Source organism: Stylophora pistillata, chromosome 5 (assembly GCF_964205215.1).
Source record: "Stylophora pistillata chromosome 5, jaStyPist1.2, whole genome shotgun sequence".
Classification (NCBI taxonomy): Eukaryota; Metazoa; Cnidaria; class Anthozoa; order Scleractinia; family Pocilloporidae; genus Stylophora; species Stylophora pistillata.
Window position 1 is genome coordinate 8,065,424 of NC_142523.1, and position 14,902 is coordinate 8,080,325.

Genomic DNA, 14,902 nt, shown 5'->3' on the forward strand with positions numbered 1-14,902 from the left:
CCAAACGAGCCAGCTCCTTTTTTACTCGTTTGCTCCTTTGTTACCGTTGCCGAGCCAAACGGGCCACTAAAGTATTACGCGCTTTTAGGGCGGGGTAGGTTCGTGATTGAAGTATGAATCAACAAGCTGTAAGCGAAAGAAATAAAAGAAATTTGACGAAGAATGGCGAGAAAAAAATTATGATCGAGAAGGACTAGAGTTAGTGTTTTAAGAAGTCATCATGTGCCGGCACCCGACCAGCAACCATAAAAAGGATTGTCACTGGCAAGATGTGTTTCTGCCGAGAGTCCCCTGAGACTCAGCAGGACGCCTTTGTGTTCCCATCGGCGGTCTGTTTTTCAAGTTTTTAATCGGAACAACTCCACAACAAGATCAACCTTAACAAAACAATTTTTTCGGATAGCGTATTTCGTACCCTTTCCATCAATAAATATAGTTTACGGTAGTTACGCTTCAAACAGTACGTTGACAATTTCTTTTGGGAAAGACACCCGCGAAGGTATATTGTTTTCATCAAGATGTTAGATCGGAGACACGCGCGGTCGATTGCGTGTTGTATATCCGGGTTGTTTGTAATGACATCACGTAGAATGCACGTGGAAATATCGGTAGACAGCCGTCCCGCTCTGCTCGAAATCAAGGGCACGATAGACGAGATGAGTTTTTAAAATAGATGTCTTTCATTGCTTGTGGAAGTATTCATCAAGGTCTTGAACGGTTTAGTGATGACTCAGAGGACAAGAGATTTTTATGTGTTTGGCTGCTCTATTATGCGAACAATTTTTGCCGATTCGCGAGTGGAGTTGCCAAGATATCGATCAAGTACTACTTCATAGAAATATTTTTTTCTCAGTGCATTCAGCAGCAGTGAAGTGTTAGTCAAAAATGGTGCCATTCGGAGTAAACGTTCTTTTCTTAAATCAACAAAAGAATTTGGGGGAGCTCTGATGTTGTTTCACAAAAGCCCTTTAAAACTAAACAAGTTGGAAAAATCGTAATTCTTTTTCAAAAAGCCACACCAACCCGTATTATACCGTTAATTTCAAGTCGTTTTATCAGTATTTCCTTCAAGCTCTGACGCCGGCACCCACTTTGACATTGAAACTACCAGTTATTCTATTATTTCGACAATTGTCCGAGCAGTCAAAAAAAAGTAAAAAACAATGGCAATTAGAAAGTGCCGTACACGCTCGTCACCTCGTTCTCCAATATGACATTTTAGAACTAGAATAATTCCAGAACTTAAAAATGGTTTAGGCTACAGTGACAATCTTGAGATGTTTGTTGATTCCTCTTTCGTGGAATCAGCAAACATCTCAGCAGGTTTCAGAGCGTGACGTGGCACCAAGATGGTTAAAGATTACATGTGTCACCAAGATGGTTAAAGATTACATGTGTCACGGTGGGCGCTTTCCATTTGACCAAAATTTTCGAGATTTCTGGTCAGAAATCGAATGGAACGGGAAAAGTTCCGCGATAAGTTTTCGAAAATTTAGGAATACGTTTTTAGTGTACCCTCTTAGATACGGTCGGACGCGTTCCATTCGGCCAGCGAAAATACCGACATTTTGAACCCGTGATTTTTGTTGAATGGAAAGCGACCCTTGTCACCTAAAACCTGTCAATAAAACACCTTCATGTCAACAATATTTTATCATAAGGTAAAACAAACATGACTTTGCAAACAAAGGAGTGTCAATTTTCGAATCCCGACAAATCCAAAAGTGCGCCATCCTAGATATAAGCTGATCGGTTTTGCACCTTTTTCAACTCCAAATCGCGAAATTCGATTCTAAGAAGGCACAATCGAAAGAATGTAATTATTTTGCGTCGATACAGCCCATAGAAGGGCTCTAACGAGCGAATTGCTAATGGTAAGTTTACCCCACTAGGGTAAACTTTACCCGGCGGGAAACTGAAACAAACAAAGCACTCTGATTGGTCAATTCGGGTAAAAATTACCCTCATCTGGTAAATGTTTTTAGTGCATATTGCTTTTGATAAGGGCACAATGTTTTAGACATGTGTTTTGGGAAGTTCCTTCAAGATGTTATTTATGTGCTCCTTGAGATCATGGAGGGGTTCTACTGGCACAACTTCATATTGGGTTAAGTTAAGGTCTTTCATTGAAGCACTTTGATCAGGAAAACACAGTGCAGGGACTCGCAGAATACCCTTAAGCTCCTCCCTCAATTGGCTCTGCAAGGCTGGTTTTAGCAAACCATCTGTTGGGAGGTTTCGGCCTTTGCACTCTCTGATCATGTCATCCTTACTCATTTGTTGGAAAGGTTGCACCCCTCCATTCTTCCTTTCTTTGCCTGCTGGACCTGCAATGACTTTCTTCCTTGGCTCTTCTAAGGTGATTTGTGGGGCTCTTAGTGATGCTATGTGGTCAGAGTACTGTGTTGATGACATAGTGCAACCACAGCAGCCAAATTTTCCACCCAACTGCTCCCCACTCTCAACTTCTTGTGATGGATGGTCACCATGGAACATGCGACAGATTTCATTGATGAATACATTGTGGGAAGAGGTGATCTTTGTAGTGAGCTGTTGGATGTCCTCCAGGCAGGTGTCACTGTATAATAGCTGATCTTCGATGGTGTCTCTACACCTTGCCATAAGGTAAATTTGTGGCTTTTCCACCATTTCTTGGACATCCTTTCCCTCAAGCTCTTGAGATGTGTAATAAAATGCTGGATCTTAAATTGCATTTACCATCAAGAGGATATGGCCATGATTCATAACACTTGAGTGGTCTGACCAGATTATCAGGTGTCAAGTTCGCTCCCAGTGTTTTAGCGAGTTAACCAGTTCCTCCCTTGTTGTCTCACCACCAGGCTTCTCTTTTAACTCTCCAATTTCCTGCAAGCGAGTTTCCAGCTCTTCGTACGTCATAGCCTCATAATGAGCCTCTGAGTGGTCTCTCACCAAACCCATTTCCTCATGTTCTGCTAAAAGATTTTTCCTGATTTCTAGTAGAGGTATTTTTCTGCCACTAACTGTGAAACATTCTTTCTTGAGAGTGCCATTGGAATCCAATGTTAGCTTTTGGTAGGTTTTTGGAACTATAATCTCACCCAAGCGGTATTCCCCATTTGCAATTTTTTTTCTTAGAGTTTCTCTTATGGCTGCACCTGTGTGAGGCACTGGTGTTGGGATCTCCCCTCCAAAGGCTTTGTTGAGCTGCCTTCTTGGAAGTAGGTTATTTTTTCTGAAGGGCTTGAAGATTTCCAAATTCTTGCCATTTTTGCTAAGTAATTCTTTCACCACCATGTTTCCTACTGTTGTCTTCTTGGATACTCCATATTTCTTAGCCAGTGCAGAGAAATTGATCTGTAAATAAGGGGAAGTAATATTTCAATCACTACTTAAAAACAGAATTAAAACAAACAAATGTTTGTGAATTAAATATTGAAGATTCAAATATGAAACCTTTTGTTTTCATTATAATTTTATTATTTATCTTTTCATTTGAAAAGTAAAGTGATGGGGAATGGAAGTAATTCTGGTCATTTGGCCAAAGAGGGGACAGTTAGTTTATTGATAGCATGCATACATGTATGCAGTGAAGTTATTTGCTATCATGATTTAAACAAAATTTTCTTATTCCAACTGTTTTAAGTATCTTTATTTAGTTTATTCTCACCTTATCACCCTCTTTCATTGCATTTACTTCCTGTAGGAGACCATCTTTGTCAAAGTCAAGGGAACTGGGATCTGGAGAGTGACGCTTTACCTTTCGAAGGCCTGCCTCCTCGAGTGCTTTCCTCTTCGTAGTCCGACTTTTAGCCTCTTCATTAGTCTCCCTCGCAGCCGTTTTTTTTGGATGTCACGCAACGCTCCCCCAAAAGAACGGCTACTGACAACCGAACTACATTCCTTTCTCATTGTCCTTGCGGTTTGGTCGCGGTCTATTGAACAGACCAATCACATACCAGAAAATCTGAATGACGTAAGGTTTCACGCGAAAATGTGGATATTGGGAGAAACACTGAAAAATTTGCCGATGAGAGCTCGAAATGTTTCACATGTTCATCGTTGTGCCCTGGTAAAGATAGAGTATATATTTTTGGGAAAACTTCTCACAATTTCGTTTAAATTATAGAATCTACGCTTAACATAGACGTCAACTGCTACGCCAACGACACAAACGCTAGATTGTTTGAGCGGTTGTTAAAGTTTCAGCGAGCAACTGAGAAAGTAGAAGCTAAAAACTGAACTGAAACTCTTTATTCGCACTATTTCAAGAGCTTACTACAGATTATAAAAGTCAGAATATATAAGAAACAGTAAATTACATCAATAATCAAAAGGAAATACGAGACGCCTTTCAATCTAGGCCAAGGGCTAAACGCTTGCTTTGACCTACAGATGGAGATCAGGAGGAAAAAAGCGCGTGCTTGCCGTCAACAAACCGGGCGAAGCTTCGAGAACACTGCAATTTAGGTCGGCCAACGTCTCCTACACTACTTGTACTTCTTCATTTGTCAGTCCGCTGCTAGCTGGAGCGAACCCGATTAGTTATGTTCGTGGCTTCTTATCACCGGTACAGGAAATCGGCCCGAATTATCGAGTGTTTCCGCACGTTGGTACAACGGAACAACAATAACAATAATATGACCACTTTCATCGGTAACATGGTCAAACACGAGCGGGAGTGCTTTATTTGCTTAAACTCCCTATTAACGATTTCCCGGATCCTGTAGGCAACTTAACAAAAACATCTTCTTTCTCAACTAAAAATTTTTTTTAATTGCAAGCTTCTGGTGAGCTTTAAGCTCGAAAATGTTGAACTTTGACGACGCTTTGCGAAAAGCTCCTTCAAGCACCGCCATTTGTCTTGTGTTTTCCACATGAGGATCGCGATAGAAAACAATATCTGATTGGACGAGTGTCAAAAGGTGAGTCTGGCGCGAAAAGGTTCCTGAAAATGGAACCCGAGCTGTGATTGGCCAATTCGGAAAAAGGAATATAGTTCAGTTGTCAGCAGCCGTTCTTTTGGGGGAGTGTTGCGTGACATCCAAAAAAAACGGCTGCGAGGGAGACTAGTCCGAGTTGTGTCGACGTCGAAACAGATGTTTTCTCTGTGGCAATATTATTGCAAATGAAGATCAACAGTAGATTTCAGTTTGCGCATTTTAATTAGGCAATAAGGAACAAGGTTATCTTAAGATAAAGCGGTGTCAACCAAAGATAATGATCAAAACACAAAGTAGGTTAACAATAAGCTATAACAGCAAGTTGAAAATAATTTTCAATTAACTCAAAACTGTTTGGAAGGGAAAAACTATTTCAATAAACTGCTTTTAGTTGAGACTCAATTGATGCTAAACCAGATGGTTGCAGGCCCACGATGTTCTTTTCTTCTTATTGGCTTGCTTAGAAGTAAATTAACTGAAAAATATTATGGGAAATGGTTATTGGATTACAAATAAATTTTTTTATGCAAAATACTCGTCATCTTCTCCCTTTTAGTTTTTCTTATCATCAAGGAACGAAGTTTTGTTTTTCGCGACTCCCCAATTTGCTTGTAAAAGATCGATTTATTGGCAGAGAGACAAATTGAGAAAGGTATCATCATTTTCTTTTTGTTGTTCTGGTATAGTTCAGATGACTAAAACATGATTCATCTCTGTATGATACAGTTGATAAATTGTTGATGATGTGCTGTGTATAATTAATCTTTGATGGTGATCATCATCCATTTTATTTCTTGTTCAGAGTTTTTCTGTTCCATTGTTGTGCTCCGTCTTTTCGTTTTTCGATGATTCTTTTAAAAATTATTCTGATAACATGAGAGGCATTCCGGTCTAGGGATGGCTACGATAAACTTTAGATGATGATAGCGATTGTATAATCTTCGCTGTATGGCAAAACTTTACCAAGTACTTTGGCTTTGTATGCCCTATTTGTAATTGAGGCTTCATGAATTAGCATTAATCTAGGTCTAAGTGATCGTCAGAGTTACATCATTTTGGCCCGTTCAAATGTTTCACGGAAGCATTTCCTCGTAAAAAATTTATTGAAAGAAAAAAAAAAAGCAGCGCCGGTAAAAATAGAGAAACGATTAAAAATATGTAGATATTTAGGAGATATCTTGCAATTTTGTGGTGGTTCCTTTTTTGTCAAGGGACCGACACTCAAAGTGCGCTAGTACACGTATCTATTAAAAAGACCATGTTGGATGTTTTTCCTCTCAGCACCTGCCAATTGAATTAACTATGATGCATTTCGTTTTTAACGCTTCTGGATTCTTTGCTACTTCTAAAAATTTTGAATGAAAAAATAAAAAGGGAATCGATTAACTCACAAAAAGAAAACTAAATCAAGCAAAAAATTAAAAAAGAAAAGAAACAAAGCGAAAAAAAAAAAAACAAAAAACAAAAGAGAAATAATATGACCACTTTCATCGGTAACACGGTCAAACACGAGCGGGAGTGCTCGATATATTAACGATTTCCCGGATCCTGTAGGCAACTTAACAAAAACATCTTTCTCGACTAAACTTTTTTAATTGCAAGCTTCTGGTGAGCTTTAAGCTCGAAAATTTTGAACTTTGACGACGCTTTGCGAAAAGCTCCTTCAAGCACCGCCATTTGTCTTGTGTTTTCCACATGAGGATCGCGATAGAAAACAATATCTGATTGGACGAGTGTCAAAAGGTGAGTCTGGTGCGAAAAGGTTCCTGAAAATGGAACCCGAGCTGTGATTGGCCAATTCGGAAAAAGGAATGTAGTTCAGTTGTCAGCAGCCGTTCTTTTGGGGGAGCGTTGCGTGACATCCAAAAAAAACGGCTGCGAGGGAGACTAGTCCGAGTTGTGTCGACGTCGAAACAGATGTTTTCTCTGTGGCAATATTATTGCAAATGAAGATCAACAGTAGATTTCAGTTTGCGCATTTTAATTAGGCAATAAGGAACAAGGATATCTTAAGATAAAGCGGTGTCAACCAAAGATAATGATCAAAACACAAAGTAGGTTAACAATAAGCTATAACAGCAAGTTGAAAATAATTTTCAATTAACTCAAAACTGTTTGGAAGGGAAAAACTATTTCAATAAACTGCTTTTAGTTGAGACTCAGTTGATGCTAAACCAGATGGTTGGAGGCCCACGATGTTCTTTTCTTCTTATTGGCTTGCTTAGAAGTAAATTAACTGAAAAATATTATGGGAAATGGTTATTGGATTACAAATAAATTTTTTTATGCAAAATACTCATCATCTTCTCCCTTTTAGTTTTTCTTATCATCAAGGAACGAAGTTTTGTTTTTCGCGACTCCCCAATTTGCTTGTAAAAGATCGATTTATTGGCAGACAGACAAATTGAGAAAGGTATCATCATTTTCTTTTTGTTGTTCTGGTATAGTTCAGATGACTAAAACATGATTCATCTCTGTATGATACAGTTGATAAATTGTTGATGATGTGCTGTGTATAATTAATCTTTGATGGTGATCATCATCCATTTTATTTCTTGTTCAGAGTTTTTCTGTTCCATTGTTGTGCTCCGTCTTTTCGTTTTTCGATGATTCTTTTAAAAATTATTCTGATAACATGAGAGGCATTCCGGTCTAGGGATGGCTACGATAAACTTTAGATGATGATAGCGATTGTATAATCTTCGCTGTATGGCAAAACTTTACCAAGTACTTTGGCTTTGTATGCCCTATTTGTAATTGAGGCTTCATGAATTAGCATTAATCTAGGTCTAAGTGATCGTCAGAGTTACATCATTTTGGCCCGTTCAAATGTTTCACGGAAGCATTTCCTCGTAAAAAATTTATTGAAAGAAAAAAAAAAAGCAGCGCCGGTAAAAATAGAGAAACGATTAAAAATATGTAGATATTTAGGAGATATCTTGCAATTTTGTGGTGGTTCCTTTTTTGTCAAGGGACCGACACTCAAAGTGCGCTAGTACACGTATCTATTAAAAAGACCATGTTGGATGTTTTTCCTCTCAGCACCTGCCAATTGAATTAACTATGATGCATTTCGTTTTTAACGCTTCTGGATTCTTTGCTACTTCTAAAAATTTTGAATGAAAAAATAAAAAGGGAATCGATTAACTCACAAAAAGAAAACTACATCAAGCAAAAAATTAAAAAAAGAAAAGAAACAAAGCGAAAAAAAAGAAAACAAAAAACAAAAGAGAAATAATATGACCACTTTCATCGGTAACACGGTCAAACACGAGCGGGAGTGCTTGATATATTAACGATTTCCCGGATCCTGTAGGCAACTTAACAAAAACATCTTTCTCGACTAAACTTTTTTAATTGCAAGCTTCTGGTGAGCTTTAAGCTCGAAAATTTTGAACTTTGACGACGCTTTGCGAAAAGCTCCTTCAAGCACCGCCATTTGTCTTGTAATTTCCACATGAGGATCGCGATAGAAAACGATATCTGATTGGACGAGTGTCAAAAGGTGAGTCTGGTGCGAAAAGGTTCCTGAAAATGGAACCCGAGCGGTGATTGGCCAATTCGGAGAAAGGAATGTAGTTCGGTTGTCAGCAGCCGTTCTTTTAGGGGAGCGTTGTGTGACATCCAAAGAAAACGGCTGCGAGGGAGACTACCTCTTCATGGGACTCAAAATAAAGAGATTTTCTTTGTAACTCTCTCTGTTTAAATGACTGTCTCGTTCCAAGCATGGTGTACCGGTGTCACAGTCGTTTTTGCATGTGTTAGTCCAATTTCAGGTACCTTTGTTAAGGCATCAGCAAGGTTGATATTGTAGAGATTCTTGAATGGCTCATTAATGTTCAAATAGATGCTCTTTGCAGTATCCCGAATGGCCTTCTTTGAAGGTTTTACAGCCTTGGTTGTTTTTGTCAAATTCCCTGCTTCTTTTGTGGATGTAGCTACTGAGTCAGCTCCTTTTAGTCGATTAGTTTTCAGAGGGAATTGTGTCTGAAAAAGCAGATGATTCACTTGGCATTCCCGGCAGTTCGAGATAGAATGTAATCCCTTCATAAGAGCTGACAGCGATTTCCATGCAAATGAACTGAAGTGATGTAAGTATTTTGACTTGCTTTCACCGCGCCATTTTTTAAAGTTTCTAAGAAGTACGTGCAGCCATTTGTCGAATGTGTTCTGAGAAACAGCAAAAGCTTCTTTGTTTTCAGAAAATGTACTCAAGAACCTCTGTAGACGAGTGCCCTTGTCGTAAATAACCTTCCCATTCTCATCATTAACAACTGTTCCTTGCAGCTACACGCGCGAAGCCACAGTTAAAAAAATCCCGCTATAAAAGCCGCGATGTTTTTCCTTCAAGTTAGCGACTCTTCAAATCCTTCGTGTGGCAAAAGACGTTGAATTTTCAGCTGAAAAGCCTTTAAATTCCTTCAGACAATGTAAAACGGTAATTCTGAAGGTGTTTCGTTGAAACCAATTCAGCAAGATCGAAGCGCCGTATGTTTACCCCACAAAAAACTCAAGTTATATGAACATTGCGCCAAAACTCGAAAGATAATTTAGAACAGGAACATGATATCCTATTATTCTACTAGCAATTAAGGTTTTAGGAGTCAGAAGTGCGCGCAAAACTCCGAGAGACAGTTAAGATTTCTTTTATTACGAAAGTTGTCCTTCGTTCAGAGCGTCGAAATCTTGTTATCTTTACTTCTTTACTACGTCTCAAATTTAAGTATATAGAGATGAAAAATACCAGTTTTGCATATAAATAAATTTAATGTTTTCATTCAGCAAAGTTCTTCCTTAATGACGCAAAAGAAACGAGAAAAACAACTTACAAACTTTATGACCCTTCCACTGCAATCTTGTCCGCCATCTTGGAAAGGCTTTGTTGCTATAGCAGCAAGAACATTCTCTCGGTTCTATTTTTCCGAAGTCTAAGCCGCGCTTTCAAATATGGCGGACACATCGAGCTGCTAGTTAAGTATTAAAAACGTTGGATACACCACTTTACCATCGTTCAGACGACGGCTTTTCTATTCTAAAACCAGAAGGCTATTGTAAGAAACTAGCAATCAATCGGGGATTTTAGATTCCATTTCAAATGGCCTCATGAGACACCAATAATTGAGTAAATTGCCGTTCATCGAAAAAAGAATGACAATTTCACACTAGCTAACGGCATTTTCCCGGATTCCCCGATTAAGCTCAAAAACACAGAACATAGAAGGCCATTCCTGGATGCTTTAACCGTGATCTGATGCCGTAAAAAGTGGTGTAAACTTGAACCAAAGAGAACGGAGACAAATGGCGCCAAATTAAAGCACTGAAGAACGGTTGCGTCACGTGACCCACAGAAACGTTTTCTTTCCCCATGGATTAGTAAGCTTTTTATAAAAGAAAGATCAACGAATGCTTAAATATTATTTTTCCAATTTTTTCCTAATTTTTAGCCTTTTTTAATTCTGCCCCATTCCTTAATTCACGTGAGAAGTGATGAAGAAAACGGTCTAATATAATGGACCATAGAACAACAGAACAGGGAATGACAGAATAAAGTAGAAAAGAAGTGAAGGAACGAAGAAAAAGCCGAGCGCTTGTAGAGGCCGTCAGACAAATAATCAGTAAACAGTTTTACAAAAAAGACAAAACCGAACGATAAGGGCAAAAAAGAAAAGAAAACTGAAAGATAAAAGTGTAGAAAAGACGAATAAATCAAAAGACATGAGAGCTAAATGAATACATTAGCACGAGGTAGTTACCTTGGCAAAAACTGCAAGTGGCTTTACAATAATATTTCAGCGAGGTGTGGTAGTCTTTATGGTTACAATAGTTTCTGTATATTTCACAGTCCATCAAGTCAGCGCATTCTTTTCCTTAAAATGGATTGAAATTCACTGGATTAATTCTTCCAACAAACCAGATCGTTAGTAGAAATATACAACTGATTTCTAGGATGAATTGGAAGAGTAAGTATGATTAACAGGTGTTTTAAGTTTCTCATTCACTTTTTTTTTTCGTTATTGTCCAGTCCAATACTCGCTCAGGCATCAGCGGCGTCAACTAAAATTTTCAGTCCATGTTCTGACTAAGAAATAGGCAAGCAACGCGTACGAAATTTAAAGTTAGACATGAACCTTCCAGACATCGAGAACAAATCCTATGCGTGGCATGGACGTTGAAGTTTGACTATCACCGAACTGTTAAGTTGATATTACAGCCGAGGACAAGACGGACCTCAATATCCATCTGTTAATCCCGGAATCTCGCTCACGACGTTATTTATATCACTGAAATATTTTAAGAGTTAAAACCCCGTAAATTGGCTCTCAATGAATATTTTCTGTAAGCAAAGAAATAAAAGAAGGAAAAAAAACGTTTAGTTTTCATACTCTTGATAAGAAAGTTACAGTGGATAAATCGATTGAAAAGTAAATATTGAAAGCGTCTAATATTTAAAATTTGTGTTTCTTGTCTGTCAATTTGCAAATTGAGCTCAAGCATTTACTAGTTAGTTTTCTTTTAATCCTTTAATCCTTTAGAGTGACCAGCATATGATTTCTCCTTACAATATCACCTCTGAATCAAACATTAAGGTCAGGAGAATGATGAAAATGATCAACAACTACAAAAACTCTTGATCGTTAAACAAATTCTCCTTGTCGGCAACTTAGGTTATGTATAGAGAACAGTATGGAGAATATGCATACTGATGTTAGGTGTAATGGGTTAAAGAGTTCGTTCAATGGGAGTATCTAAGTAACTGCGCACCTAGCTACCCCTCCCCTAACCCTAACTTGTTATCAGTTGACTGCTGTTTTGTTAGGGGAGGGGTGGGTGTGCAGCTGCTTAGATAAACATCGATCCAAAGGTTCTAACTAAAACTAAAGACGAGAATATTCCGTTTTGCTCATACTTTACCCTCCCCTCCCTCATTCGTCAATGCATTAGAACCTTACCACAATAGTTACAAGTCATTTTGCAGTTGTCCTTCAGATAACCTTTGTACGACGGATGGTTACAATAACTCTTATATGAACCGCAGTATGCACTTTCGTCCTTACATACTAAAAATGAACCAACGATAATGGTTAATATTAGAGAAACACTGTTAAATCTCTTTAAATGGGAATGGGCAAGGAAAACACATAAAGGGGACTAAACTTCAACTACAAAGGTATGCAATACGTACGCAATAAGTGCATATGTTTCTCGTCCACGCTAGAGCAGGACTGAAGCTGAATTTCCACATTCACGTTTTCGTCCACACAGCGTTTTCATATTTCCAGTTCCACTTTTTTTCAAGGTGTTCATGCGTGTTTAGTGCACGCCGTAATCTCGAGAGTGCAGAGAAAAGTGGAACAGCTTGCAACTTTAACGCACGGGCCTGCGTTTTTCGCACGTGTGGTATTGGTTTTTAAACGACGGTGGAAATTGCATACGCATGTTTTCTCTATGCAGGTCTTACGATGAAGGAAAAACTACGCGACACCGGAAATTCATCTTTAGACGCATGAAAATTCTTACAAAAACGTGAACTTGTTTTTACACACAGGGTTTGAAACACCATGCAAAACTAACAGAAGTAAACTAACCTCCTCTTTTCGTTCTCAATTTGAATTCCGTCAATTGTGTCCAGTCAACTTCGGTAACATCTAAATGATATTAAAAATGAATATTTCATTTTCCTGAAAAATTTAAAACTTGCTAAATGCTCAACCAGAAGTGATCAAGTTATTTTAAAGGAACCTCATCATATACACAACTGACTGTTATTTTTTTTTTAATTATAAATGCAAAGATTTATCAGACAGCTGTTGCCTCATGAGAGTTGATTTCGGGATTCAAAAGTAGAATTTTCTACTGATTATGAAGTTTATATTTATTACGATTCAATAAATTGCTTATCTACAGAATGTCTCGGTATCAAATAATTTAGTTCACATTATGTTAGGGTAAGTAAAAGCGGAAGATTTTTATTCTTCTTTCGTGTTGAGCCGATGAGTATTTCGATTGCACTACTTTCTTCAACCTGGTTTCTGAGATTTTTTGTGATACCGCATATGGCCTCAACCTAAAAACGCTGGGATCTATCACATAATCGTACTAAAAACTATAATATTTGACTATCCTGATGCAGGATTCCCCGTCAAACAGAGCATTAAATGTCCCGCTGAGGTAGATGGTAGCTATTTCCCAACTACCACAGTGGAATGATTCCCAATACTGCAATGAGCCATTAATTGGACAACTTCAGTTTAGTGAGAGAAGAGCACGACCAAACGCCAGACTGTTAACTTTTTACATTAGTTTAGACAAGATTGTCACCTTTTCTGTCGCTAGTGCGACCCCAAGCGCCATGTTTGACGAGTTTGCTCAGGGTCTCTCATGATTTTAAGAGGGTAAGTTTCTAAAGAAACTGTGGTGCTGTACCGGCGGAGGAATTCCAAGATAATTTGGTTTGATTAAATGAGCTGATAATGTAAATTGGCCTCCATAAAGAGTTTCGAAAGCTGGTTAGCCCTTCTTCATAGTCGCGAAGAACGTTGATAAGGCCAAATTATCTCTGATTATTTGCCCGGCAAAGACAAAACAATCTTTTATCAAGCCAGTCACGCATTCTGTATTACTGCAGGAGTTGAAATCTTTTTTTGTCATACTTAAATATTTCCATTATAAAATAACTTTTAGAAAAGAAAAAAAATATATTAAAAAATCATTTAAACCACAATGATTTGCTGAACACAATTTGAAAATTCTGGCTATAGACAAAATGATTTTCCTGCATCAATTTGATTTAAATGGTATCAAAACTTTACTAAGAACTTCAAGTGATAAATTTTGTTACCTCTTATTTCTGAAAGACCTTCAAATTCGTTCCCATGTGAAACTGGAAAGAAAATGGCGAGAGCGCATAACAGAGTGATGTGTAACATTTTCCCCGTGAAAAACTTGAATTGTCTGACTCTAAAACCGAAACATAACTTTAAGACGCATACGCGTAATAGCCTGACGGTACCTGCGATCGTTGCAGCTAGGTAAATAAAAGCCGCAAAGACTTTAATATCGCACAGTGCATCCAATAAGGTTTGATTGTTATGGAAATGAAAAATCATTAATGGGTGAAATACAGATCGCTTTTCGTTTCAACAGCTGAAAGATGTCGTCAAAAACTGAATGGCTTGTTAAAAGGATATTATCAGAGCTCCTAAACATATGTATTCATAATAACATAAAAGCAAATAATTCAAATATTGAAAGATAATTTAGGTATAACAACTGAGTTGATAATGTAGATTGGCCATAGTAGAGTTTCTAAAGATGACTTTTCGAGCGCTAGCCCCTCGTTCTTCCCTCTAACGATGGGCATACACTCGCGGAAACGTTAGCTTCAGAAACTCTTTATAGCAGAAGATTTTCATTTTTAAAACAATAGGTGATGTCATAATTCCCTCGCCGACGCAGCACCACAGTTTCTCTAAAAACGTACCCCCTTTATTCATATTTATTCATATACTGTAACATTACTTAATCAGTATGGCACTATTGAAAGGTTAATAAAATCCATATTCCACCCAACTGGAATTCTACCGACAAAGGTATCTCTTTTATATGAAAGACGTTTTGTATTTCGATCAAATGCGCATTACAAGTATAGTTCCATTCTTTTAACGGATGTTTTAAAAAATTATACTATGGTCAGGTGCTTTGATCTATTAATATTTTAGCAATTTATATCCGTTGCACATTTACCTAATACAGTCATATCAAATTTCAGTTTTTCATCTAGTGGATGAATTTTTATTATTCATTTAGATGCTTCGTCTGACTTTTTTTCTAATCTTTGTCCTGCGTTCCAAATCCGAAATTGTTAATTTCGCTGTGATGGCACTGTTTAAGCTGGATAAACTAGTCGACTCGGAAAAATATTAATTTGGAAGCAACCTTTTTACACTCGCATTTAAAATTTTGTCAAAAAACCATCATAG

The 14,902-nt window shown here is 37.9% G+C and overlaps 2 protein-coding genes across 3 annotated transcripts in view; both read right to left on the reverse strand.

Annotated features, from left to right (window-relative positions):
- Positions 1 to 13,921, reverse strand: part of LOC111344653 (cationic trypsin-3) — a 25,405-nt gene extending 11,484 nt beyond the window's left edge. The window contains exons 1-4 of the mRNA XM_088760884.1: positions 13,762 to 13,921; positions 12,509 to 12,568; positions 11,873 to 11,980; positions 10,676 to 10,789 (exon numbers count right to left, since the gene is read on the reverse strand). Coding sequence (XP_088617010.1) covers positions 10,676 to 10,789; positions 11,873 to 11,980; positions 12,509 to 12,568; positions 13,762 to 13,849 — 370 coding nt within the window. The 5' untranslated portion in view covers positions 13,850 to 13,921. The remainder of the gene's footprint in view (positions 1 to 10,675; positions 10,790 to 11,872; positions 11,981 to 12,508; positions 12,569 to 13,761) is intronic.
- On the reverse strand, positions 1,718 to 4,742 carry LOC148730070 (uncharacterized). Of its 2 annotated transcripts, none has more exons than XM_088760885.1 (2): positions 3,650 to 4,742; positions 1,718 to 3,336 (listed from the first exon to the last, which is right to left on the reverse strand). In XM_088760885.1, the coding sequence occupies exon 2, from the start codon at positions 2,647 to 2,649 to the stop codon at positions 2,017 to 2,019; it is 633 nt and encodes a 210-aa protein (XP_088617011.1). In that variant the 5' UTR covers positions 2,650 to 3,336; positions 3,650 to 4,742; the 3' UTR covers positions 1,718 to 2,016. Both variants share the same exon structure in this region, with proteins under 2 accessions (XP_088617011.1, XP_088617012.1).
- Positions 13,922 to 14,902: the final 981 nt, after the last annotated feature.

What these genes read in the sequence shown, in the direction of transcription:
- LOC148730070 (XM_088760885.1), bottom strand. Translation starts at nt 2,649, where the DNA reads ATGGTGGAAAAGCCACAAATTTACCTTATGGCAAGGTGTAGAGACACC.